Source organism: Mus musculus, chromosome 12, assembly GCF_000001635.26.
Source record: "Mus musculus strain C57BL/6J chromosome 12, GRCm38.p6 C57BL/6J".
Taxonomy (NCBI): domain Eukaryota; kingdom Metazoa; phylum Chordata; class Mammalia; order Rodentia; family Muridae; genus Mus; species Mus musculus.
Genome location: NC_000078.6, coordinates 108,334,268 through 108,362,262, shown reverse-complemented (window position 1 = coordinate 108,362,262; position 27,995 = coordinate 108,334,268). Strand labels below are relative to the sequence as shown.

General features: G+C 52.3%; 1 protein-coding gene across 3 annotated transcripts; it reads right to left on the bottom strand.

Moving 5' to 3' along the window:
- Positions 1–28: 28 nt before the first annotated feature.
- Cyp46a1 (cytochrome P450, family 46, subfamily a, polypeptide 1) lies at positions 29–27,995 on the bottom strand. Of its 3 annotated transcripts, NM_010010.2 has the most exons (15): positions 27,699–27,947; positions 19,860–19,940; positions 19,168–19,249; positions 16,616–16,689; positions 16,088–16,174; positions 10,943–11,081; positions 10,239–10,349; positions 9,339–9,489; positions 9,111–9,173; positions 6,767–6,839; positions 4,692–4,776; positions 4,122–4,232; positions 1,694–1,782; positions 1,001–1,067; positions 29–749 (listed from the first exon to the last, which is right to left on the bottom strand). In NM_010010.2, exons 1-15 carry the CDS (start codon positions 27,815–27,817, stop codon positions 579–581), a joined length of 1,503 nt encoding a protein of 500 aa, NP_034140.1. In that variant the 5' UTR covers positions 27,818–27,947; the 3' UTR covers positions 29–578. The 3 variants fall into 3 exon arrangements, 2 of the variants coding, with proteins under 2 accessions (NP_034140.1, XP_030102395.1); XM_030246535.1 differs by lacking the exons at positions 16,616–16,689; positions 19,168–19,249; positions 19,860–19,940; positions 27,699–27,947 and adding an exon at positions 9,844–9,932 and having other exon boundaries at positions 31–749; positions 10,061–10,349; positions 16,088–16,178; XR_381477.4 differs by lacking the exons at positions 29–749; positions 1,001–1,067; positions 1,694–1,782; ... (2 more) ...; positions 6,767–6,839; positions 9,111–9,173 and adding an exon at positions 9,844–9,932 and having other exon boundaries at positions 9,365–9,489; positions 10,061–10,349; positions 27,699–27,995.

The window sequence follows — 27,995 nt, the reverse complement described above, 5'->3', positions numbered from 1 at the left end:
GGTCGGGGCCTGGGTGGCCGTACATTCATGCAGTCAACACACGTTTATTGGGCATCGACTCTGTTCCAGACCCTAGTGAGCAATAGGGGCCTCAGAGGCAAAGTGCACACAGACCCTGCCCTGTGGCCCTCACAGCCTGGCAGGGCAGCTGGTCACATGAGCAAACATTCACAATACAGTGTGGTCAGTGTGTTAGAGGTAGGAGCACAGAGGAGAGACCCTGGCCTGGCTGTGAGAAGCAAACAGGGCTTCCTGGGGGACATGTCACTTGAAGAGTTTAGGGAGTGAGCAAGAGTTAGGGTGTCTCTTTTGAGGGTGTGGCCAGTGCAGAAGTTCGGAGGTTTGGGAGAGACGATGGTAGTTGTGGTGATAGCTGGGAGTCAGGCAGGGCCCACCAGAAAGAGCTGAAAAGCCAGCGATGACAGGAAGCACTGAGGGTGTGAAGCAGGCGAGGGGACAGGGCTCGCCAGGAGCCATCGTGGAAGGTGGCAGAAGGGTCAGGGGTGCCGGTGGGTGGCCATGGGCAGTAATGGGGGCCAATGAGGCCCTGGTCCAAGGAGTCTGACCTTACCCAGGGCTCAGCAGGGTGGGGGTGGGGGTGCAGGCTGCCAGCCCCGGGGCCTCAGGGTGCACAGCACGGGGTCCAATGGCTTGAGCGTAGCCTGCTCTTGCAGCCCAAAGCGCTGCCCAGGCACTAGCCGGAACTCGATCCTCTGAAGCAGCTTGGCCATGACAACTTTCACCTCCATCTGTTGGGGAGGAGTGTGGAGGGAAGGAGGAGGAGAGAAGGGGGAGGAGGGGGCAGTGAAGACATGATGAAGGGGGGACAGAGAGAGAGAGAGAGGCGGTGGAGAGGCACAGATGCAGACTCTTCCTTCTTGTTCTCCTGTCAGGCATGCCCAGCCCCCACCTCCACCCCCACCCTCACCCTCTCAGGCACCCCAGCCCGGCCCCCACTCTGTAGTCATTTCTTGGAAGCTCCAAGCAACACAGCCCCTACCTGAGCAAACTGTTGGCCGATGCAGGACCGGTGGCCCAGGGAAAAGGGAAAGTAAGTGAACCGTGGCCTGCAGGAGAGAGGTCCGTCAGGGTCAGTACAAGGAGTGGGGTGTCCACACCACTGTCCCCTCCCATGACCAGCCTGGGCCCAGGGGCAGAACCATCTTCAGAAAACTGCTGAGCTCTGCCCCTCGGGCAGGTGAGACAGTTACTATTGATCATCAACTTGGCAGCATCCAGAAGCCGGGAGGAGGCATACCTGGAGACCATTATCTTGGTCACAGTATTGAGTGGGAAGCCCCGCCCACTGTGAGTGGCCGGATCTTTAGGCAAGGCATCTTGGGCAATGCCCTGGGTAAGATGGAGAGGTGAGGTAAGGACTGGCATAGCCATGCCCTGTCCTCTCTGCCTCCACTTCTGTGACTTCACCAGGGACGGACTGCATCCTTAAATGGTGAGCTAAGCCAAGCCCTTTCCCCCTGATAAAGCCAACATTGTCAGAGTTTTTATCCCAGCAATGGAAAGGGAACTTAAGAGAGCAAGTGAGCTGCTGGCTCTGAGCTGTGATGGCGGCCACAGCCCCCTCCTGGGGCTCTAGACGGCCTGTGGGTGTGGGTAGCTCAGTCCAGAGGCCTCCGTGATTGATGATGCTTCATCCACAGACCCCATCACAGCAGCTCAATGAGGGACTTACTTGGGCGCTCCAGGGCCGAAGCGGTCAGGGTTGAAAGTCAATGGGTCTTCAAAGTAGGTGTCCATTCTCCCCATGACGTAGGTGCTGAACTGCCGGGCAAAAGAGCTGCTGTCTCTGGTTCTCAGGCTGTTCCCCTTGCACCTCCCAACCCACTGCAGCCCCCCCAGGGGTGACCTGGAACACAGCACCTTTCTACCTATTAGATAGGTGTAGCATTCCATAGCCCCCCTGGAAAACCTCAAAGAGGAAGAGAGGGGACACTATGCTATGTCCACTGCCATCAGTGTGTGCCATGCCGTGCCATTCTCTGCCTGCACAGCCCCGTAGCAGCCACAGTGACCCCTGCTTTACAGATGAGACAACGGGGCTCGGAATCTTACCTGAAGTCACCCAGCAACTAAGTGGCCACTGACTGAGACCGGGTGCTGAGAGGTACCTTCCTCCTGGCAGCTGGAGGCTGGCCCCTCCTTCACCACAGGCTCGCTTCAGCCTTCAGGGCAGAAGCTAGGGAAGCTGGGGCCCCACCTCCTTCACCTGACCCCAAGGATCCTCCTGAGGGAGCTGCTACACCTCCTATGCCCTGGGTCTTCAAGGCCTATGTCCCCAGCCCTGGAAAAGCAATGTGCCCCCTAACTGGGCTATGGGCACTGGCCATGCTGGGCCTGCCCACCTCATGTCCCTGTGAGAGCAACAGCCAGAAGCTGAGCTGTGAACACAAGTGGGGACGCTGGGCATGGGTGAGGAGCCAGGGGATCTACCATGGATTGGGGTATTTGCTGAGCACTGCCCCGTGCACACATGGACTGGGGTATTTGCTGAGCACTGTCCCGTGCACACATGGACTGGGGTATTTGCTGAGCACTGCCCTGTGCACACATGGACTGGGGTATTTGCTGAGCACTGCCCCGTGCACACATGGACTGGGGTATTTGCTGAGCACTGTCCCGTGCACACATGGACTGGGGTATTTGCTGAGCACTGCCCTGTGCACACATGGACTGGGGTATTTGCTGAGCACTGTCCCGTGCACACATGGACTGGGGTATTTGCTGAGCACTGTTCCGTGCACAAAAATGGACTGACTCTGGTTCCCATCACCCACTATTGTGCAAGGGTGAGCCAGAGAGGCCAACGACCCAGTGAGTGGGTGAGTAAACCACACACAGTCCAGTTGGATGCAACAGGTCCAGGGCAGAGGGAGGAAGGGTGGTAAAGAGGGAGGAGAGCAGGGCTAAAGAGATGGCTTAGCGGTTAAGAGCACTGACTGCTCTTCCAGAGGTCCCGAGTTCAAATCCCAGCAACCACATGGTGGCTCACAACCACCCGTAATGAAATCTGATGCCCTCTTCTGGTGTGTCTGAAGTCAGCTACAGTGTACTTAAGATATAATAAATAAATTTTTTAAAAAAGGGGGGGGAAAGAGAGCTAAGAAAATTCGGGAGGGAGCAAAGACTGGGGCAATGGTGACTCCTCCAGAGCCCACTTAGAATGCCTGCTACAACTCTAGCCTTAGGAGGCAGAGACAAAACCCCAGAGCAAGGTGATCAGAGAGACCGGTCACATCTGCAGGCTTTGGGTTTACTTGAAGATTGACTCCATGCCCAAACACATGCACACTATACACACACACATACACACACACATACACACACACATACATACACATATACACACACATATACACACACATACACACACACATACATACACATATACACACATATACACACACATATACACACACACATACACACACACATACACACACATACATACACATATACACACATATACACACACATATACACACACATACACACACATACATACACATACACATACATATATACACACACATACACACACACATACACACACATACATACACATATACACACATATACACACACATATACACACATATACACACACATACACACACATACATACACATACACATACATATATACACACACATACACACACACATACACACACACATATACACACACACATACACACACACACATATACACACACATACACACACACACATACACACACACACACATACACACACACACACACACACACACACACACACACACTACATATGAGCACCGTGCCCACACACATGCATATACCACACACACACACCACAGGAATAAAATGGGGAAAAATTAAATCCAAGAATATCCCATGTCTCCCTCTTGCCATTTGGAGCCCCAGGGAAGTGACTAAGCCTTGGCTGGATGTGTGAAGGGAGAAGAGGGCCTGATGGGGTCACAGGGAGACTGAGGCAAAAAAACACAAGGCAGCCAGGAGATTGAGTGTAGTAATCGTAAGAGGCACATGGCTTCCCTGACCTGAGACCCAGATTGACCACCTTGGGGACAAACAGGCCAGCCCACCTGAGGGCCCCACGCACCAGGAGAGGAGTATTGCCAGGGACTCTGACCCCATCAATCAAGGTCTCCTCCTCCAGCAGGCGAAAGGTGCCCCACGCTGGCGGGTACAGCCTCAGAGACTCTTTGAGGACCTACAGAAGACACGCAAGAAGATGGTGTGGAAAATCAGGAGAGCCCAAGACCAGTAGCAATGTGTGCCATCCCCATCCCATTCCCACTGAACACCCTGTCCCAGGACGGGCCAGATTCCCAGAACATCAGTACACCCCTCGTATAACCAAAGGAGAAACTGAGATCTAAAGGACACAGGGGGACATTGGGACCCTAAGGCAGGGCCCGTTGCTGCAGCAGAGGGGAGCCTTGTGCTTGGCTGACTGGGAAGGCCTGCTGAACCAGCTGCTAGGGGAAAAGCTTTGTAGCCAGGCTTTGCCTGAAGCCCACTTTCCAACCTGGCTGCATGCTTGGGGGTGGGAGGATATCTCTATCCTGCTGACTGAGTCCAGGGGAACCTGGGCTCCAAGGAGGGCCCAGTGAGGCAGCAGCCCCGACTCCCCACATCTGCCCAGAGGTATCTCACCCATACTGCACACCTGCGACAGATACTGCAGTCTCCCCAGATCCTCGTAGTCCAGGTGCCTCTTGGAACCGACAACCTCATCCACCTCGGCCTGCAGCCTGCCAGGTAAGACTTTTTATTTATTTATTTTTCTCACTTTGGAGAGAAACCTTTACCCGAAGCACTTTACGGTGCTGGGTGGTAGGGAGATTGAAGAGTAAGGTATGGGGCTCCGACCAGCACGCGTCGCCTGCCCCTTTGGGAAAGGCAGCTGTATTCCAGCCAGGCCACATCTAACAGCAAATCAGAACTATGTTCCTGGAACCTTAAAATATCCATCCTTGTTTGTTGCTTGAACACGTCCTGTATAGCCTTTAATGCTTTGACGCTGGGCCTTAGAAGCACAGCATGGTAGACTGACAGCAGAAACACCAGCAAGAATGGGCCGGGGAGGCCACCGACTCAGGATGGGTCTGGACCACTTCACACCCATCAACAGGGCAGTTGGGGGGAAAAAGAAAATAGAAAGACCAGGGAATCGCCAATAATGTGAGGGCATGGAGGGGGTCAGACATGGGTGAGGACAGACAGCTGGGCAGCTGCTACAGAAAGTGGGGTGGTAACTCCCACAAAATTAGAGTCAGAATTATTGTCTGGTAATTCTACCTCGGGGTGTAAGCCACAATCTCTGAAGGTGGAGCTGCACGCCCATATTCATAATCACTGCAGGTAGCAAGCAGGAGATGAGGGACAGAAGTGGCCTGAATGTCACTCTGTCCTGAGAAGCCAAGGCTCTTCCATCGCCATGACGGAGCCAGATCTAAACTTTCAAATAGGAAGGTAGTTCTGACCTGGGCTCCAACAGTCTTGAGGACCCAATGCTGAGTTAAAGTAACCTAGACAGACACACACACACACTGATGCTGTTCTCGCCTGGCACCTCGATAGATCAGGGTCCTGAGGGGCCAGAGAGGGCCACTGTTTTAACAGGGCAGTGTTTTGAATTGGGGAGATAAAAAAGGCCCTGGGGTGAGGTGATAACCAAGCTTGTACCACAGTGTCAATGTGCTTGGTGTCTTTGGACTTTGAATTTAAAAATCGTTCAAATGTGATATATTTTCCCAGTGTCTGGGATACAACTTGGGCCTGGGCATGCTAGGCAGGTGCTCTATCATTGAACAACACCCCCAATCTGCAACAAAGTGCATATTTCTAGCATATCTACACACACATGTATTGACACACATATATTTACTTAAAATCCAATAAGCTAGTTATAAAAATTGTGAGTGTATTAGTGTTTTGCCTGTGTGTACATCCATGTACCACATGCATGCAATGCCCATGGAGGCCAGGAGAGGGCACTGGACCCCTGAAATTAGAGTTAAAGATGGTTGAAAGCTACCATGTAGGTGCTGGAAATCAAACCTGGGTCCTCTGGAAAGCAGCCAGTGCTCTTAACCACTGAGCCATCTGTCCAGCCATCAACAAGCTATTTTATACTCTCATGCCATCTCACTTCCTTCCTTCCTGCTGGTGACCAGCAATGCTTATGACAGGTTTGTTCCCTGTGCCTGGAGCTCCTTCAGCTCCCTGCATGGCCATGGGCTCTGAGCTTAGTTCTGTTTGCTCTCTGACACGCCTGAGGGTACCCAGCAAAAAGAAGCCAGCTAGGACCTGACCAGCTCAGGTGCTGTGTCCCATTCCCCCACCCCATTACCCTCCTAGGTCCTGCCACCTACAGGCTGGTAGTCAGTCACAGTTGGGATGCTCTGAGCACAGGGCATGAGACCACAGTTCTTGCTGGCCCAAAATTCTTGGTCTTTCTTAGCAAACAAAGACTCAGGGCCAACAGTGCCCTGGGGAAAAAGTGCTGGGCTAGGGCAGTTTGGGGGTGGGGTGGGGATTAGGGGCTTTCTCTGGAGAAGAACATGTTCTCCTGGAGAAAAGCAGAGAGTGAGGCCTCTAGACCTGGAATCAAGTACAAAGGCCCTGGGGTAAAAGGAAGCAGGGTCTATTGGAGAGCTCCAGCTATGGCATGTGGGGACAGGTAGCTCTTGGAAAGACATCAGAAAAGCCCTTTGCCAGTCCCAAGGGCAGCCTTCATACCTTGCCACAATCTCTGGCTGGCGAGACAACTCCATCACTGTGAATGCCAGATGGTTGGCAGAAGTCTCATGACCTGAAAGAGGAAGGAGCATTCTGGGTGAGACTGCAGGGGCTGTCCATGCCCTGCCCTGACAGCCAGCTTCTTGGTAGCATCTGAGAGCCCACATCTTCCCTCCTCCTGTGGCTGTGATATGAAGGAGATGGTCTGTCTGTCTGTCTTTGCAATCCCTCCACTAGCCAGTGGGTGATAACCCTGCCCATGCCTTCACATAGATGCTCTGAGAGCTGTTCCTTCCATCCCCCACACAGTGGTCCTGTTTTACAGGCAAAAAAGACAAAGAGGGGCTGGTGAGATGGCTCAGTGGGTAAGAGCACCCGACTGCTCTTCTGAAGGTCCAGAGTTCAAATCCCAGCAACCACATGGTGGCTCACAACCATCCGTAACGAGATCTGACTTCCTATTCTGGAGTGTCTGAAGACAGCTACAGTGTACTTACATATAATAAATAAATAAATCTTTAAAAAAAAAAAGACAAAGAATCGTGCTAGTGGCCCACACCTTTAATCCCAGCACTTAGGAGGCAGAGGCAGGTGGATCTGAGTTTGAAGTCAGCCTGGTCTATATAGAGACCCTGCCTCAAAAATGCTGAAGCCAGGAAAAGCTTGAAACTGGAAGTATTTAAGCCCAAGGCCCTGCCCGGCTTCAGGGCAGCAGGGTCTCTCCAAAGCCTCTGCACCCCCCGAGGTCCAAGAAGGGAGGCACCCCCCCAGTCACAGGAACTGACAGGAGAGCACCCCAGCCAAAGGCCTCTCAGAGGTCAGGCAGGATACCATCAACTCAACAGGGTCAAGCTCCCCCTAGGGTGACTTGGCTGCAGGGAGGGGCACTGAGTCACGTGAAAGCAGTTGAGAGGGGCAAGTGGCTCAGCAGGTAGATACCAGTGACCAGCCAAGCAATCTCCCTGCCAGCTGGCACAGGGAGGTGATGCCACCTGCTCCTAGAATCTGAGCCAGGACAGCTCAGGTGTGGCCAGGATGGCCCAGGGCTGCCTGAGGCATGAGCAGCAGAGCAGCCCCTCCTGTCCCCCTGGCTTCACACAGGGTTAGGGTGGGCTGTGAGGAGGGGAAAGATTGCTCACTGGGAGGCAGGTGGGGAGCCCAGGGAGCAGCAGCAGTCCCAGCTGACAAGGGAGGGGTGAGCTTCCGGCTGTCTGGGCCTCCCGCACCAGACCTGGCTCCACTCAGATGTGGGTTTGTGCTTGCTTTTCTCTTTGTGTGTGTATGTGGGAAACGGGTGTTCATATGTGTGCACATGTATGCAGAGACCAGAGGTCAACTTCAGGTGTCATTCCTAGGGACCCGTCCACCTTGCTTTGTGAGGCAGGGTCTCTCACAGGCATGGAGCTCAGCGATGAGGTTAGGCTGGCTGGCCAGTGAGCCCCAGGGATCCCCATCTCCTCTCCCTGTGCAGGATTTGGGTGAATACTGCTGCACGCAGCCTTTTATGTGGGCACTGGAGCTACGACTCCATTCCTCACGCTTGCATGGCGAGCAGTTTACCAACCAAGCTATTCCCTGGTCCTCAGAGATGCTTCGGACCTGTGTGAGGAGGGTGCCCTGCAGTGCAGCTCTAAGGTGGTCTCTGTATGGCTTCTGCCCACCTGGACACATCTCATCCATGTGGCAGGCTCCCGTCCAACAGAACGTGTCTGTGTGCTCCTGCCAGGGGGCCTTGACTTACCCTCCACTGTTCACCTGAGCCATCCTAGTATCCATTCATCTTGCCCCTTCTGTGGGGGTCCCTGCTGCACAGGGCCATGGGAGTCTCCACACCATGCAGCCTTACTAATGTGGAACAGGTAACCCTTATGGTGGGGAAGACAGCCCTCACCAAATCAACTCAGACAAATATAGTCTCACATCAGGAGGGGACTCTCTGGACATGAGGATAGCTTTTAGTTGGGCCAAAATGTGCTCAGTGGGCAATCACTGAGGGCATCCATGAGGAGGAGGCATCTGCCAGATTGTTGGAGGTGAGGAGGGGCTTTCTAGGTGAGCAGTAATACTCAGGAGATGAGCAGATGAGTGAACGTTATTGGCACATATTTATAACAAGCCAATAAATCTGAAATGGGGCAACCCAAAATCTACAGCTAAGCTCTCTTGAGCCAAAGAAGCCAGCTTCCCAAACAGCCCAACCACTTGCGAGGTCACAAGGACAGCAAGAAGTCAGGCTCCCTTCCCCCGGGACCTGCGGGGAACTAGGCTTAGACAAGCCCTGAGCTAAGTCAGGATTAAGGTGCTCAGAGCCAAGCTTGGGCCCACCACAGCACAAGCTACGCACCCGCAATGAAGAAGGTGACAAAGTTGTCCAGCAGAACCTCATCGTCCTGAGCTCCCTCTTCAGCTGAAAGGCAAGGACACATTCAGCACCTCCGCAGCCCGGGCTCGCAGGCTCACGGGGCATCGCTTTCTCTGAAGCCAGAGGCACAGCCAATAGTAAGGAGCGTTGGATAGTGGGACGGGAGCATCCCGAGCCCGCCCAGACCGGCTCCTGGGTGCCCCGCCTCACCTTTGAGGATCTGCGTGAGGATGTCAGCCGGCATGTCCTCGCCCCTCTTCAGGGCTTCGCGGCGGCGCTGCACCCAATCCTTCCCCACCTGGCGCAGCAGACGGATGCTCTCGCGGATCTCCCGAAGCTGCTTTCTCTTCCCTGGCATGAACTGAAGGAGAGGCAAGGCTCAAGGCGGCCCTTAAGGTCCCCGGGTCCCTCCCTAGGCCCCACCCGGAAATCCATACAGCAGCGTGCTGGGGAGAACATGAGAAAATTCTAGAAAAGATCAAGCAGCCAGGCAGACCAGAACAACACGGCTTCACGCTCCTGCACCGAATCCTAGAAATGACGGGAAGGGAGGCCCTTCTGCTGCCTCAGCACTGGGAAGAAAGAGCCCCTGGAGGAGGGAGACAGTCAGGGCTGGAGTCAATGGCTGAAAAGATGGAGTGGCGTCTGGGGCTGCAAGCGCATAGACCAAAAGCCCCAGGAACAGAAAGAAACCGGAGACTGGCTCAGGAATCACCTTTCCCCTTTCTTCTTCTTTGTCTTCATGTCTGGAATAAGCAAGTGATAGCTGGAGCTACAACAGCCATCTTATGACAATGAGGTGACCTGCTGAGGACAGTGGAACACAAAGACAGAAGGATCCAGAACATTTGACATGGCGAAGTCATCACAGCACCCTAGAAGTCTGCTTTGAGGATTGTTTAACACAAGACAAAAATGAACTCCTGACTTACATTATGCCTCTCTGATTATGTCCTTCTGCTCTTAGGTAAGGCATGCAAATGTGGGTTCGGAAGTCATTCTGGACACACTGGCACACAAAACCCACTCTGAAAGAAGTCACTGAAGGTGGCGCTTCAGCACATGCAGAGGCACAGATACGACGAGGTCCCCGGGAAGGGCAGGCAGTACCTTTGCCAGGGTGTTACGGGATGCACTGATGCCCTCCAGCATGACCTTCACTGCCTGGGACAGCGGTTTCTGGGCACCCAGTAACATACTGGTCTCCATCCCAAAAGCTGCCTGTGGGACAGAAAGTTGAAGTCAAACCTGGAGATGCGTGGGCAGCACAGAGCCTCACACAGGCGCCTGGAGACCTGGGCCTTGATCTGTGTCATGCATGTCTCACGGTGACCCACGAGGAGTCCAGAGCATCCTGAGCTTCTGCCTCCTCCCTGGCCCAGTGCTGTTTCTCCCTGAGCTGCAGCCTTCCCTGGGGTGCACATCCACATGCCAGGGCACCGTCCATGACTCTACTGGCTGCCTCCACATGGGCTTTGTGCTACCTCATTACCAAGTCCACTGTGACCAGCCCAGCCCTATCACACAGGGGTGTAGAGGAGAATGGAGCCAGGCAGGCCTCAGAGAACATCCACAGTTGCCTTGACCAGCTGAAGCCAGTCCCAATACCACCAAAGGTGCATTTCTGGGGCCAGAGTCAGAACCCCAATCTCAAACTAGGTCACTTTTAATAGCCAAGGAGATGAAGCGTATGGAGACTACACAGAGCCCAGAATAGCGGGTGAGCTACAGGAGGAGGAAAAGAGAAGACGCCCCCCAAGCCCTGTGCCCCAGCCTCCCCACCCCTGCCCCCACCAGCCAGCACCACCCATCACCTTGGCCAGGATGTCGATGGTGGCACAGGTCAGCATGTCCTGCATGGACACGGGTGTCTGTCCATCTGCCTTAGCTTCTAGGATTTCCACCAGCTGCTCCGCCTTCTCGTTGAACGTCTCCATCAGGCTGACCAAGGAGCTGGGGACGCATCCCACGGCTCACCATCCTGCCCCTCCATCTGCCTCAGTGAGGCAGGTGGGTTCTGCCAGCCTCCCAAACCAACTCCCAGACTGGGCCTGGAGCCAGAGCAACTGAACCCAGTCCCGAATGGACACTGCCCCATTGCCCCCAATGCACCCCTGCCTTAATGGTTTCACAGTCTCTGCCTCTGCCATCCTCTGTCACGTTCAAAGGAACGTGACAACACTGAAATTCTGGAGTGCCCTACAGTCCTAGAGACAGCTCCGTGGGACCCGTCCTGCCCCTCTGTCTGCACTGTCTGCTTCCCTTACCTGTCCAAGCCTGGCTACCATTTGAAGTCTCTGGTTTTCCCATCTCACTCCTGGTCATGAGCAGGCACAGTGCCTGAGTCTAATGAAAAGGTCTAATTCCACTCTAAATGGAATTGAGACCCCAGACACCATACACAACTCAGCTCCCAGAACCACTGTGTTCTCTGCCCTGGGACATCTCCCAGGCACAGAATTTAGAGAGGTAAATGAAAGGATACATACACTCCAAACTCAAAACCAGCAGCCATGGGAGGCAGGAAGGGAGAATGGCACATTTTCCATTACATATTTCCAAGTTTTCACGGAGAGAAAATGATGTTTATAATTAAAAGTGTTGAATTATAATCTGAGAAAAGGGGACATGGGTGATTTTTGCCCTGCTAAGATTTGTGTATTTTTATTTTATGTGTACGGGTGTTTTGTCTGCATGTATGTAAGTGTGCCACACACATGCCAGGTGCCGGTGGACACCAGAAGAAGGCTTCAGATCCCCTGGACCCTGGAGTTAAACAGTTGTGAGCCATCATGTTGGTACTTGAGTGTGCACATGCATACGTGCACGTGAGTGCACATGTAGAGAGATGGGGGCGGGGCGGGCAGGCCCTCTGCAAGAGCAGCAAGTGCTGCTCTTAACCACTGAGCCACCTGGCCAGCCCCCTCTGACCTACATCCTTCACTTTGAAATTTATCTGGAAATTTGGAATTATCTTCAAATAGGGAGCTTTTAAAACATCAACGAGGAAGTATGAAAGAGAAACAACATTTTTTAAATTGGGAGAGAAGATGGGCAATTCACAGTCCTCTACTGCTCTGAGGCCTCACTGATGCTCCCCGAGGGTTTACTGAGTCTTCCCTGGATGAGGCCAGCGAAGCCTTTTACCCTATAGCTGCTCTCTGCACCTCTCCTCAACAACCTCAAAGCCTCGGAAGCAACTGTTGCTCTTAGGGAGGTAAAAACCCTCCTCCCACTGCCTAGGGAAGGGAGGGGCAGGCTCTGCCCCCTGCTGATCCCTCCCTGCCACCTGTGGCTGCTGCTGCTGCTGCTGCTACTGCTGCTGCTGCTGCTACTGCTGCTGCTGCTGCTGCTACTGCTGCTGCTACTCCTGCTGCTACTGCTGCTGCTGCTCCTGCTGCTACTGCTACTGCTGCTGCTGCTGCTACTGCTGCTGCTGCTGCTACTGCTGCTGCTACTGCTACTGCTGCTACTGCTGCTGCTACTGCTACTGCTGCTGCTGCTGCTGCTGCTGCTACTACTGCTGCTACTGCTGCTGCTACTGCTGCTGCTACTGCTGCTGCTGCTGCTGCTGCTACTGCTGCTGCTACTGCTGCTGCTGCTGCTGCTGCTACTGCTGCTGCTGCTGCTGCTGCTACTGCTGCTGCTACTGCTACTGCTGCTGCTGCTGCTACTGCTACTGCTGCTGCTGCTGCTACTGCTGCTGCTGCTGCTACTGCTGCTGCTGCTGCTACTGCTGCTGCTGCTGCTACTGCTGCTGCTACTGCTACTGCTGCTGCTGCTGCTACTGCTGCTGCTGCTGCTGCTGCTGCTGCTGCTGCTGCTGCTGCTTACAGGTTCCTCCCCGTCCTCCCTCCCATTACCACTGGGACATCTGCCCAGCTTCCAGATGGTCCTTAGGACAGTCTCTCAAGCGCTAATGCAAGATCCTAGTGCCTGGTGTTCTCTTCATCTGCTCACACCGTCTGCAGGGAGGCAGTGAGCGGTTGGCTTGTGTTGTTCTTGTTTTGCTTGTTTTTAGCAATCACAGTTGGGTGGACTATCTGGGCAGTGTGTGGCTGGCCAATACTGAGTTACTTGGAAAATCGTGCTGAAGGGAGGAAGATACAGTGCGGTCTCGGCCCTGTGGTCTTCTAAGCATATATCTATTTACTGTGTGTGTGTGTGTGTGTGTGTGTGTGTGTGTGTGTGTGTGCTCACACGCACTGCACATGCATATGTGCACATAGGTGCACTCATGGCAGTCAGAGGGGACAACCTGTGGGAACTGGTTATCTCATCCCACCGAGTGGCTCCCAGAAATCAGACTCGAGTCGCCAGGCCTGACAGTAAGTGCCTTTACTCACTGAGCCATCTTGCTGCCTCCAATACTCTAGTCTTTCATGGGGAAAAAAAAAATAGACCAAGCCCTTACAGTTAAAGTAAAATCTAGAAACATAGAAAGTGGGAGTGCACTTCCCAGTTCTGTTTAAAACGTAAGTGACACTGTGTGGGGACAGTGGCTGGAGACCGACCCACCAGCACTTCCTATTTGTCCCTCACTGGTGACTTAGGACTCACTCAGCCTGGAAATGCCTGCCCTGTCCAAAGTCTCGTCCCTACAGCTTGATAATGCAGGTGTTCACAATGCAATCGTATCTCTAAGGTAGCACCTTGATATCTGGTAAGAGCTCCCACAAATGCAAATGAATGTCCAGCCTCTGAACTGCCACCTGAGAGGGCCAAGACGCCACACCTTGTGCTGTGTGTCTCAGAGCAATGGACTGTTTTGCTCATGGGTTAGGCAGGTACACATAGTGCATGCGCACATGCATACGGGTGTGTGGGTGTACCCGGCAAGCTTGGTGGCAAGAATCTCTACTAGATGAGCCACCCTACTGGCCTGATCCTCACATCAGGACCCTGTGGTTAGAACCATCTGGTTGGGATCTATGTTCCCCTCAGAAGTGAGGGCAGCAGCCGTGGGCCTCGGCTGGCTCTCAGTTTCCACTGTGATCCTGTCATCCTCACTCCAGCAGAGACAGCACTGCCTGGGTGTGAGCTCAGCCCTGGAGGGGCTACCTAAGCCTGGTATCAAACAGGCAGTGGGAATTTCCTAGAGAAAGCACACTGTAAAAAAGACCATGGTGGGAGGGCTGGTGAGATGGCTCAGTGGGTAAGAGCACCCGACTGCTCTTCCAAAGGTCAGGAGTTCAAATCCCAGCAACCACATGGTGGCTCACAACCATCCATAACAAGATCTGACTCCCTCTTCTGGAGTGTCTGAGGACAGCTACAGTGTATTTACATATAATAAATAAATAAATATAAAAAAAAAAGACCATGGTGGCTGCAGGTGCTGGGGACCAGCAACTGGTAAGGCAAGTGCAGACTAGGGGTGAGGGGCTGGCCTCCATCTTTCAGTTGACAGCCACTCAAGGCCACCAAGCAGTAGGGTAGGATAGGTCTGAGTTTTATTGACATCCATCCAGGACAGAGAAAAAAAAATACATTGAAGAAAGAAGATGGGGGTTCTAGGAGAGGCTACAGGGATGGCTCAGAAGGAAACGTTCACACAGGACCCACAGATTACTCATTCTAGAGAGACCTTACAGCTAAAACCCCTGATTAACCCTTTGCCCTGACTTCTAGACAAAGTTAGCATGGCCGTCTGTATGTCAGACTATCAGGACGCACTGTGGGATGATTCTTGAAGGAGGATGGGTGTCTGTCACTCTGTTTCTACAAGAAGGCGGACCCAGGCCCTGTCACCAGGAGACTACACACAAGCCCAGGCTGCAGGACCCTATGCCAGCTGGCACTTGGGAGGCAGAGGCAGGCAGATCATTGTGAGTTTGAAGCCATCCTGGTCTACATAATGAGTTCCAAGACAGCCAGAGCTACATAGTGAGACTCTATCTCAGAAAGCAAATGAACAAAACCAAAACAATCCACATATGCACATATATATGAATGCAGTTCGCTTGTTTGAGACAGGGTCTCTCTCACTGTGTAGCTCAGGCTAACCTAGAACTTGTCGTCCTCCTGTCTCAGTCTCCTAGGTGCTGGAGTTATAGACATGTATCATAACCAGCACAATAAACATGGATACACACAGAGGACAAACTTATAAATCAAATATAGTTCTAGAAGCAATAAGTCAACATGAGTAAATGACTTTTTTCTGTAAATTTGAGATGATATCTAAGTAAAACATTACCTCCCTCAGAATGTTGGACACAGACTCAGTATGACTACAAATGGTATTTATGCCCAAGGGAAACAAAGGCACGTGCTCACACAAAACCCCATGTGTCAATGTGTCCTGGTGCAACTGTTCTTCATAGCTCCAAAGTGGAGACAACCCAATACCTACTAACTAAATAAACAACATACAGTAGTAGCCATGTGGCAGAATATTACTCAACAATGAAAAGGAAATTAGCACAGGCTATCACCATCAGTCTTGGTAAGAGGAGCCAGATGTGTAGGACCATGTACTGTTAGTCCATGTATATGAAATGTTCAGAATCCAGACAAAGTTAATGTGATAAGAACTAAGGGATAATGGTGGCTCAGATCTATGATGACCAAAAAGTCTACTGAATGGTACATTTTAAGTGAGTAAAGTATGTGGAATGTGATGTATAACTCAATAGAAGGGTTATTTAGAAAAATAAGGCACCGTCAAGAATTTAAAAATGAAATGGATAAAATAAGAGACCCAGAGTCTGAGTGGGGCAGCTTTGTTTAGCAGGGGCTCCATTCCTGTCCCCACCTCTGGCCACTGGGATCATGCAGCCCTCAATGTTCCCAAGCCAGCCATATAGGGGCCTCCCTCAACTCTCCCTCCTGACCTCTGATATCCCCAAATTTCCCTTCAGCTGGGTAAGGCCCCTGAATGAGGCCTCCCCACCAACAAGCCCTCTCCAGCCAGCACTACCCCGGCCAGCGGGGCCAGTCCCATCCCACACGCTCACCTGCGGCTGAAGGCCAAGTCCATGACTTTCCTCTGCTTGTACCAGCGCCCATAGTCACATTCAGACACCAAGCCCTGGCCAAACAGTCTGCAAGAGACAGAAACCGGGTGCCAGAGAGAAGGTGGGAAGCAGGAGGGACTGCTCAGTGGGCACAGGGTCACCTCAGGGTTGAAGAAAGGCTCTGGGACTCAGTGGTGTGATATTGCCAGATGTAGCCAGACTCATGGGGTGGATGTAGCCAGACCATAGTGTGGGTAAGACAGTGAGTATGACACTGTCTGTTTAGCAGGATAAAGAGGAAGTGTGACATGCATTTTAAAACATCGTGTGCATCCTAAACCTGCCTTTTTTATATATATCAAAATAATAAAAGCAGGGTGAGCCTATGTCCCAGCATCAACAATGCCCCCCCCACCCCATCTGCCTCCAGAGGGGAAAGATTTCCAATCCCGAGAGTGGGATCACCATGCACAGGGCAGCCATCACGTGTCCTGTTCCCAGTGGAGTCCTCCTTCCTCTGGTCCTTACCTCTCCCCAAACACAGTCTGAAGCGCGCGGTACATCTTGGAGTCCTTGTTGTACTTGGTGGACATCAGGAACTTCTAAATATCCCCAAACAACACAATCCATGAGAGGCCGCACTCAGCACACAAGTACCAGCACCAAGCCCCGACCCCCAAGGAACATAGCAGATATATGGCCAAGTGGACTCTTGGCCACATACCAGGAGGCCTGTCTTTAAGCAAGAGCAGCTGTAGAGGGATGTGGAAAAGGGTGCAGAGGTGCCGAGGGACTGTCCTATGAGCACACAGCTGGAGTGGGCACGGGACCATACACCATACATTCCAAAGCTTTCCAAAGTGAAAGTGGCCCACACTGCTTCAAAGCCTTTGAAACACAGGAGAGACCCTTAGGAGGAAGGGCCATCTTGCCTCTCAAAAGCTATATCAACATCAATATGGATGGTACCCAATACATCCCTGAGACAGTCTAGCTCAGTAGAGAATGGCTTGGGCTGGGCTCAGCAGCCTGCTCCATATCTGCTGACTTCATGACCCTGGATGAGCTTCCTTCTCTGGCCCTGGTGCTCCTTATACAATGATGATGGTTAAAGGGTGCCTGCCCGTTCCAGGTTGTAGTGAGGAGTCAGTCACTTCTGCAGCAAGAGAGCTGAAAATGGTGCCTGGTACACAGCAAGTGCTCAATAAGTGCCAAGGGCACATCAACAGCCTGCAGTTTACTCCCTGCCTCATCAACCCTCAGATGCGCTTGCTGGTCTATATGCTTCTTAATACACAGATGGAAAAACAGAGATTTAGAACTGGCACAAGAGGTCTGAGACGCCCCTGAGTGTGTAGAGTGTTTGTCCAGTAAACACAGAGCCACAGGCTCCGTCCCCAGAGCTGCATAGAATGGGCATGGTGGTAGATAGCAATAATGCCAGCACTGGAGATGGAGATGGGAAGATCAGAAGTTCAGGGCTGTCCTTGGCTACATAGTGAGTTTGAGGCCAGCCTGGGCTATGTTAGACTCTGTGCCAAAAAAAACAAAAAAAAAAAAAACAAAAAAAAACAAAAATAGAAGCAAGGTAATGTTTGTGGTGAACCCAGGATTTGAACCAGGAAATCTGAGGCCAGGTACAAGGGGAGAACACCAGATTCCAGAGTCCCTCACTGAGCTGCCACCACCAGCTTATCTCCCACAACCTGCCGTGCTAGAGGCTGGGAATCCATGATTGACCACTGAGCTGAGTTTAGGGGGTAAGAGAGAGATACCATGAGCCCCTTCCTCTGGTCACCTCTGCTGATGCCACACCAGAGGCGGTAACAGCTAAGGACTTATTCTGCTGCAGACAACCACAAAACTGGGCAAATGGAAGTGGTGTCAGATGCTTGGACGAGACACGTGCAAATGTGTACTGAAAAGACAGAAGAGCAAGGTGGAGGAGAGCACGGTGACAAAGGGCTACTCTAGATTCTGCCCAGTCAATTCCAGGACAAAGACAATAATGGAGACCCAGATATAGCCCAGCAGCCATGCTAAGTGGGGCAGAAAGACGTCAGGCTCCGGCTAGGCTGCGGGAGGCTGGCAGTTTCAGGCCAGCATCCTGGAAGAGAGCTATATGTAGAAAGAGTCCCTCTACACGAGTCCTGAGCACTGCATGAACATGCTGTGTGTGTATGCATACACGGTGACACTGCATGATCTGAGCTAGCAGAATGAATGAGCAGCCGTCAGCTTTGAGGTTCTCAGGGTTCAGACACACCACAGGTGGTTGACGTTGTCCTTGCCAGAACACACCAGCCTCAGACACAATTCCTCAGGAGAGGCTGCGGGTAGCAATTCCCTTTTGGAGGGGCTGGCCCAGCCTGGAGTCAAGCCTGTTCTAGCCTACACTACAGACCTTCAAGAGAGGCTGGAAAAGACCAGACTCGTCTGCAAGCAAGTCACTTGTCAAGCTGAAGTCTGGTACTCTTTAAAGAAGTAAACAATAACCCAAAAAAATCTTTTTTTTTTGAGACAGAGTCTCACTCTGTAGCTTGGACTGACCTGGAAATCACTATGTAGGCCAGGCTGTCTTTGAATTCATAGAGATTTCCCCACCCCCTTCCTCACCTCTGTCTCCAGGCCACCCTGCATGCACAGAGCCACACCCACAAGTCCACTGTGGGATCAGCACCACCAACTGAGATGTTGTCAGGCATGGCCTAGAAGGCTTGCACACATCAATTCAGCCCCATGCTTAAGCGTGTAAGAGGCCGTCACTCCTACTTTACAGATAAAGAAACTGAGGCACAAAATAATGAAGTCACTCGGCCCTGGTCAGTGCTCAGATTTGAGTCCATTCCTGTAGATAGTGGGTACCTGTTCATGATACAAATAAGACCCACACTCCTTGTATCAGGAGGGCACTAAAGCCCTACCTCTAGGAAGATTGACAGCAGCTGTAGTGGCTGGAGCATCCAAAGAAGCCTGCCACAGATCAGCGGAGAGGATGCAAAGGAGGCTGCCTGGAAGGGCCCAGTGTCACCCACCAACCAGGGAAAGGAAGACATGGCACCAGACATGGCACCTCCTACCTTGACTGACTCCGGACTCGTGACAATGACTGAGGTCTTGTAGAAGACATTGACTCTTACAACAGGACCATACTTCTTAGCCCTGGGGACAGAAGTGACTGTCAGTTCCCCCAAGCAGTTATCCCATCATTCCTGGCTCGGTGGAACCCCACTGTCGGGAGGAGTAGCAGAAACAACCCATTCTAAGAGACACTCAGCACCAGTCATTAGGGCTGGGCTGGGGTGGAGATGGGGGGTCTCTTCTCTGTTGTTAACTCATTGTTAAGTCGGACCCCCTTAAACTCATTTTCCACATCCATTAAACAAGAATTGAAATACCGTCCTCTGCCCACAAAAGCGTTTGGAAGTGTTTTTGAAAGACAGAAAATAACAGCCCCAACAGTAACTGTCACCTGGGCTCCAAGCCATCGTGTGGAAGAGGGAACTGAGGCCCAGAGATTCTAACAGCTGTTCTAAGGCATCTTGGTGGTCAGCAGAGACTCTTGGTTACATAAAGCCTATCTGCCTCTATGCTCAGGGGACCTGCCAAGGTAGGAGCGACCTGGGTAAGGTGGGGTGACCTGGAAGGAGGCACGGGAGTGCCTTGGGGCAGGGTAGGCAGACTGAGAGTTTCTGCAGGAGGGGCTTAGACAAAGTGGGGATCCTGCTGAGAGACCCAGAGTAAAAACAACAAGAGACAAATTGGGGCTCACCAATCCAGAAACACATCTTGGAGCACACGGCCACAATCTTCGTCCTTTTTCCAAAAGTAGGGGAGATGTCCAAGAAGGAAGCTAGAGAAAAGGGAGACATCAGGCCTGGTAGTGGTCACCCTCGAGGGTACTCCTCCCCTCAGGACCAGGAGAGGTGGTCTTGGGAACGGAGGCTGAGGGAGGGGCATGGTGCTGGCTTGAGGGCACCAGGCCCAAGGTGCCGATGGTGCAAAGCCTGGCCCAATGGTACCAAAGGCTTCCTTAGAAAGCAGTCTTACTTTAGTCCCTTTGGTCAGAGGTCGATGGCTGGCACGAAGGAGAGACTCAGTGGCTTCCAATATGCATGTGACATTTGCCATGTGCCAAGTCCCATGCTGTGTCATATCCTTGATCCCCAAAGTCACATGGTCAGATTGCACACCGCAATCACCATTATCATCAATATTTACAGGTCTGACAGAGTCGGAGTAGTGAAACCATTTGCCTGGAGTGTACAGCAGACAGCAGGGAGAACCCCACAGCATCTCATCAGGGGACAGGGGACAGAACATGCAATCTTCAGCATGAACACCAGATCACAAGCACACCTGCTCACCATCACCCTGATGCACGCTCCGAGTGGGCATGCGTATCATTTTATCCCCTTTGCTTTTCGGCCTTTTGAACAAGGTTTCAGTGAAATTACAATTGGAATATTTGTTCTAAGTCACAGAACCCAGGGACAGACCCAAAGTAGGCAAGGCAATAAGATGCCATAGAGTCTGGTGGTATGGAAAACAACAGGCTAGGATGTGACTCCATTGGTAGACTGATTGCCTAACATTCGAGGAGCCCTGCGGTGTGGCGGTGCGCGCATTTGTAATCCCAGGACTTGGTGTAATCCAGCGTGGTGGAAGCTGGAGGATGGGAATCAGGCCATCCTCAGCTACATAAAGTTTGGAGCCAACCTGGGCTAGAGATTTGAGATGGGATGGTGATGGAGTGGTAGAGTAACAGGGACAGGTATTGGGGGCAACATTTAATACAGATAAAGAGCACCCCTTCATAGGCTCACTGAGGGCTGAGAGATAACTCAGTTGTTAAAGAAATCGCCATGCAAACTTGAGGACCTGAGTTTTAATTCCAAGCACCAGTGTTAAAAAGAAAAAGAAAAAAAAAAAGGTGTGGCAGATTGCCTTGTAATCCCCCATACTGAGGAGGTGGAGCTCACGGGCTGCTGGCGTGACCAAACTGGTGAGCTGTGGATTTAGTTAGAGAAGATGTCTCAAGAAGTAAGGCATACAGTGTTGAAGAAGAACTCATATCTCTGGCCTCTACACACATCCACAAGTATACACTATACACTACACACACACACACACACACACACACACAGAGAGAGAGAGAGAGAGAGAGAGAGAGAGAAGGGTGGTGGCTTGTAAGCTAGACACACAGCTGTGAGAGATTTGGCTACCACATATGACATTCTGGACATCTCTGGACACCAGAAAGAACATTCTGACTATGGGAAGAGCAGGTACAGTGGCCCTGAGACATGTCCGTGGGCAGCAGGAGTCTGTACACGATGAAGCAGAGTCCCAGAAGAGAGAGCGGCACAAGGCGGGGTCACCAAGGTGGGAGTGTGGACGCTGGAAGGCACTGTGCACGCTGACCTCAGTGAGGTGTGGGTCACTGGAAGGTTTTAAGCAAAGCACAGAGAGGATCTGACTTGGTCCTAACTGGGTCCTTTTTATACACTAGAAATAAAGGCAGGTCAAGGTGCAGAGAGAAGTCAGAGGCAGTGGCAGCCAGTGAGGACGAGACAGAAAGAGCAACAGCCAGGCAAGGTGGCATGGATACAGACAGAGCCACGCTGGACAGCTGTGCATCTGCTGGAGGGTTCAGGACGTAGACCTTCTCTGGTTCTGCCTGAAGAATGAGCCCATCAATGACCTTGCTTCCTCAAACTGTGGGACAGCTGCGGGACACATGCTCCACACAAACACCAAGAGTTTCAAGGTAAACTGTGCCTCTGTTCCCCGGAGATTCCTCAATTTTTGGCTTAACTTCTTTCTCTATCAATATTTGACAACCTGGGGTGACCTGATCCCACCAGCTACTCTCTTGTTGCAGGACCAACAACCTGAGGCAGGTAAATAAAGCCAGAAGCATGGCTTTGGACCCACTTGAGTTGTGCCAGCCAAAAAGAAGGGCTTGTAGCAGTGGTTCTCAACCTGTGGGTCGCCACTCTCAGGAGGGTTGCAAATCAGATATTTACACTAAGATTCATACCAGAGCTGGGCGGTGGTGGCATATGGCTTTAATCCTAGTACTTGGGAGGCAAAAGCAGATGGATCTCTGAGTTGGAGGCCAGCCTGGTCTACAGAGTAAGTTCCAGGACAGCCAAGGCTACACAGAGATGGGATCTTAAAACAAACAAGATTCATAACAGGAGCAAAATTAGAGTTATGAAGCAGCAGCAGGTTCTCACAACACAAGTAACTGTGTTAAGGGTCTCAGTGTTAGGATGGTTGAAAACCACTGCCTTATAGGATGGGAAGCAGAGACAACATCTGGAGTCCAGAGAATGCACTATGCTAAACTCAGGACTGAGAGCTCACAGGAAGGTGCCATGTTCCGGCCAGCCAGTATCCAGACGAAGCCACAGGAACGCAGGGAAACAGAAAAAGGGGACCCAAGGGCTGGAACATCATGACAAGGCCACAAAGCAAAGGCAGAGTAACTAGGAGCATGAGTTCACGTTGCTCGGTAGGAGGCAGCAGAGTCAGGTGAGCCAAGGAGATGACCCAGTCTATGGGCCAGGGGTGGGTGTTAGGGTGAGGGGCACCTGGGGCACCTAGGGTAGAGAAGCAGCGGCCAAAGATGAATGGGAGTGAGTTCAAGCCCTGGTGGGAGAGGCTGGAGGCCATGGCAGGGTCTGCAGAGGGCTTGCTGTGGGGGCAAAAGCTGGGGGTGAAGAGAGGGTAGAGAGACAGGCTTTCCAAGATGGAGAATGGTGTGTGTGTGTGTGTGTGTGTGTGTGTGTGTGTGTGTGTGTGTGTTATACAGATGGGGCAGGCACAGAAGAAAACTGGTGGTATAGAGGAGGGAGGTGCTGCTGGGGCAGGGTCTCTGAGCCAGGGGGACAGACTCCTTGGTCAAGGCATCAGTGACCACCAGCAAGAGAAGCTGGGAGGTGCCGGTGGGCTGTGGGGCAGGGGTGGGCAGCTGTGGCAGCGGAAGCCAGGGCAGGAGTTTCTCCCCGGTTGCTCTATTTGCTGGGGGGAGTGGGAGGCGAGAATAAAAGCTGAGCATGCGATTGGAGGGGGAGGCGCGGGGCTGAGAGAAGGCTCTGCTGCCGCCTGGAGAGGGGGTGGGTGAATGTACTGGAGCAGGAAGTGGAGGGCAACTGAGGTCACTCCGCGGGAGGGGCCTTGGAGGAAGGTAAGCGGCAGGCACCACATGCTATGGGCCGTATTTCCAGAATCATATGTTCATCATCCTAAGACTATACAAACCGGGGTGGATGGTCTCAGCTGAGTCACCTCTCTGACGCTGGGTCCTCCTTCCCCTCCAAGGTCTACACCTGGGTCAACTGCAAACTAGGAAGGCCAGAGGAAGAAGGGAACTAAGGGAAGTTCCCCCTGTCTCCAGCAGGGGGCACAAGGGAGAAAACAAGCGGGAAGACCTGGCCCTGGATACAGGAAGGTAAAACTGTGAAGGAGAACACTGGAAGTCCCCTCCCCCCACCCCCCCACAGAAGCCACTTGTCATAGCCCTAGTGATAGATTGCATATGGCAGGGCAGCAAGCAGGGCAGCACTTCCCAGAACATCCACTTTCCCATAAGAGTGACTGGCCAGCTGGGAGTCCAAAGATTCTAGGGACTTGGATCATAAATGCACAGAGACCATCTAGATAGCCCACTGCAAGGCCACAAGAGAGACGTCCCCACAGTGGTTGAGAAGCAGGCTATTCACCACAGGTTTCCACAGATGAGAACCACGTGCGTGTCTTGTGTCAGAGGTACCAAATGCTCAGCTGGGAACTTCAAGTCCACTGGATGATGGTGTAGACCAGGACCGGGAGTGGGGCTCTCCTGCGGCCAAGCCCTGTCTGCGCTTTGTAGAACAACAGTCCCCATCCTAGACAGCCGATGAACCAGCAATCTGAGTCAGAAGAAAAAGCTAACGATGCCTCTATCAGATCACCTGGAAGACAGTGTCAAGGTATCTAGCCCAAGCCGGGCAGTGGTGGCGCACACCTTTAATCCCAGCACTTGGGAGGCAGAGGCAGGCGGATTTCTGAGTTCGAGGACAGCCTGGTCTACAGAGTGAGTTCCAGGACAGCCAGGGCTATACAGAGAAACCCTGTCTCAAGAAAACAACAAACAAAAAACAAACAAACAAACAAACAAAAAAGATATCTATCCCAAAATCAACTTTAAAACAAGGTTAAAGAAGACTCTTCGTCATCAATAGTACTTCGTGACACAGTACTAGATGAACAGGGGCTAAAGCTGCTTAGTACCAGGCAAGCAAGGACTGATGCTGCACAGGACCAGGAGGGCAGGGGCTGATGCTGCACAGGACCAAGAGGGCAGGGGCTGATGCTGCACAGGACCAAGAGGGCAGGGGCTGATGCTGCACAGGACCAAGAGGGCAGGGGCTGATGCTGCACAGGACCAGGGGGGCAGGGACTGATGCTGCACAGGACCAAAAGGGCAGGGGATGATGCTGTACAGGACCAGGAGGGCAGGGGCTGATGCTGCACAGGACCAAGAGGGCAGGGGCTGATGAAGTTTACGGCAGAGACAGAGGAATAAAGAAGCAGAAAGTGTTTGTGTAGGATCAGAATGTGGGGCTTGAGTCTTCAGCTATTGCATGGATCAACGCAATAGGATGCTGAACTTAAAGCAGAGAAGGCATATTGGGGGAGGGCCTCCTGCAGAGAAGGAGGATGGAGGCCAGGGTGGGGTGCAGCAGCTGCCCCTTGCAGGCAAAGGGCTCCTTGCTCGCAAGCTGGCACAGCCCTAGAGCACTGAAGGAACTGATGCTGTTACATAGGCTTCCTACCAACCACAGTTTTATGAGTCCGGGCTTTGAACGCCAGGGCCTCTCATTTGTGCTAGAAGATGTTCCAGAACTTTCCTTTAGTCATTTTATATTTAACCACCAATCCAGTTTAAATCCAAATCTCTGGATTTATGTATTGTTCAGTTCACCTACTAAGGAACCTGAGCCTCCTCACACTGTTCAACACACCTGGAAGTCACAGGCAGACTCTGGTGTAAGAGATGGAGAGAATGACAACACAGGACAGACAGACTCAGGGTTGTTTTTGTCTGGTTTTTGTCAACCTAACACAAGCTAGGGTCCTCTGAGAAGAAGGAACCTCAATTGAGAAAATGCTTCCAACAAAGTGGCCTATAGGCAGTCCTGATTAGTAATTGATACAGGAGGACCCATCCCACTGTGGGCAGTGCCATCCCTACGCAGGTGGTTCTGGGTTGTATAAGAAAGCAGGCTGAGTGGGCCATGGGGAGCAAGCCAGATAGCAGCACCCTCCATGGCCTCTGCATCAGTTCCCATTTCCAGGTCCCTGTTTCCAAGTTCCTGCCTTGATTTCCCCAGATGATGAACTGTAGCCTGCAAAGTGAAGTAAACCCCTTTCTCCCCAAATTCCCTTTGGTCATGGTGTTTTATTATAGCAACAGTAGAAGCAAACTAAGACAGATGGCCCTTAAAACATTGTCCTAAGTGAAAGAAGGCAGACACAAAGGGCTCCAGGTTGTAAGCCTCCATTCATATGAAGTATCTAGTACAGGCCACCCATGGAGACAGATGCAGACCAGTGCTAGGGATGCCTGGGCAGGCAGACAGGGCGTTCTTGACAATGGATACAGGATTTCTTCTTGGGGGTGAAAGAAACGTTCTAGAATTACTGCTGATGGTTATGCAACTCTGTAGCTCAGCTAAACACTTTCAAAGGGTAGATTTTAAAAGTATGCACATTATATCCTTTTCTTTCGTCTTTTTATTCTTCCTTCCTTCCTTCCTTTCAGAGAAAGTGAGCAGCCCTGCCTTCTCCAATCAGGTCTGAAAGGTCCAAAGCCCATAGGTTTAGAAGACATTGTCAGAACAATAGATGCTTGCTCACTTCTAAACTGTGGATGGATGGCTTGGAGACAGAACCTAGAAATTCCACCATCCAACTTGGAATTTGTGCATGTGCCAGATTCTGCTGGGAGAGACATCAAGGCTACCACAGTGACTGAGACAAACACTTAACAAGAGGTGGCACGGTGACTTAAGGGGCTATAGGTCCAACAGAAGGGCCCCCTCCCTAAGGAGTTAGCATAGCCTTAAGCCAAGCCATGCAGTCCTGGAGAAGGCCTGTTTAGGAGGAGTGAAAGTTGTAAGTGCTAAACAAGGCAAGGGGGGGGGTGTCCAAGGGAGACCCCCAAGGTCAAAAGGAGGGCAGAGACACAAGGGAGAGAAGAGTGGCCTCCCCATGTCTCCAGCCACAGGGGTCACTCGGGTCCACAAACAGGAATTCAGGCTGCTGTACTGGAGATGGTACCTTCCAGAATGTTCATATCCAGAGGTCTTTAAGAAATGTGTCTAATACCTTTGCTTATTTATTTATTCATTCAACAGATATTTATTTATTGAGCAATTAAGTGCAACATGCCAGGCCCTGGAGGTATGACACAAGCAAACCCAACATCTCTGCCCTATTTGGGCTCACATTTTAGCATGGGGCAATCAACAGGTGGGAAAAAAGGTGACTCCAGGGGTAGCCTTAAAATTACCGGGGCTGGGCAGGCTTCACATAGAGGGATTGGGACAGCCTGTTTGATATGAGAACAAGAAAATACCACTCACAGGCCAGAGAAGGTGAATGGGGAGAGCCAATGGAGAGATGTAGGGGACAGGCAGGCTTAGGGCAACCGTAGTATGCAAAGGGGGCAAGAGGGGACAGGTACTAAGTTGCCTGTGAACTTAGTAGTAGCTTGCTAGCTGTGTGGTATGGTTCATGTGAAACGGGATTTTTCAACTCTGAAGTGATGGGAAGCCCTTGGGACACTTTCATTACACATCTACTCTAAGCTTCAAAAAGCTCTTGCCAGGTATAGTGGCACAGGCCTTTAATCCCAGCACTCAGGAGGCAGAGACAGGCAGATCTCTCTGTGAGTTTTGAGGTCAGCCTGGTCTATAGTGAGTTCCAGAACATCCAGGGTTTTGAAGAGAAACCTTGTCTCCAAAAAAAAAGGGGGGGGGGTGAGAAAAGGAATAAGAAAGAAAAGGAAAAGAAAGGTAAGCTTTTGATGGGAGCCATTGGTAAAGTGGCCAAAAACGGAATGGAAATACTGAGGACAAATGGAATGTCCCAGGACAGAAACACAGAAACAGAAAAACGTGACGGGAGTACAGTGTTCAGTATTTGGACAGGTTGGCCCTGTCCAAGTCCTAAAGTTAGCAGCGTCCACTTCGAAAGCAGCCTAACCTGGGTTTAAATCTAGGCTTACCAACTGTGTGACCTTGGCAGGTGACTTCCCCGCGTGCGCCTCAGTCTGCAGGTCTGAACGATGGGGTAACAGCAGCGCTTACCTGACAGGACTGTAGCTGCCGACACATTTGTGCGGCCCAGCCAAGCGCGGTGGGCGCCCAGCAGCTGCTGCGGCTGTGAGTAATTTGTTACTAAGAATAGTTAGCGCCCCTCTCCGGGCCTGCGTCTCCGGGCTGGCCGTGCGTACAAGACGAGGCTGGACCCCCGTCCTGGGCGCTGGCTCTGACGCGGTCCCCAGACCCCGCGATCGAGAGCCCCAGCCAGGCCCCCGCCCCCACCCCCCGCTCACCTGGGCCGCGGCGGCCCGGGGATGTGCTCATAGCGGCTGCGAGCGCGATGCACGAAGGTGCAGCAGAGGCCGAAGGCGAGCAGGACGGCGCTGCCGAGCAGCAGCAGCCCGGGGCTCATGGCTCGTGGTCGGCGCCGGTGCAGAGGGGGCCGGAGGCTGCGACCGACTAGCTGTCAGCGCTGCGCGCCGCCTCGGCCCCAGGCCCCGCGCTCACCAGCACCGCCCCCGCCGCTCGGCTCCGCCCCCGCTGGCTCGACCCCGCCCCGGGCACGCGGACCCGCCAACCACGTCTCCGCC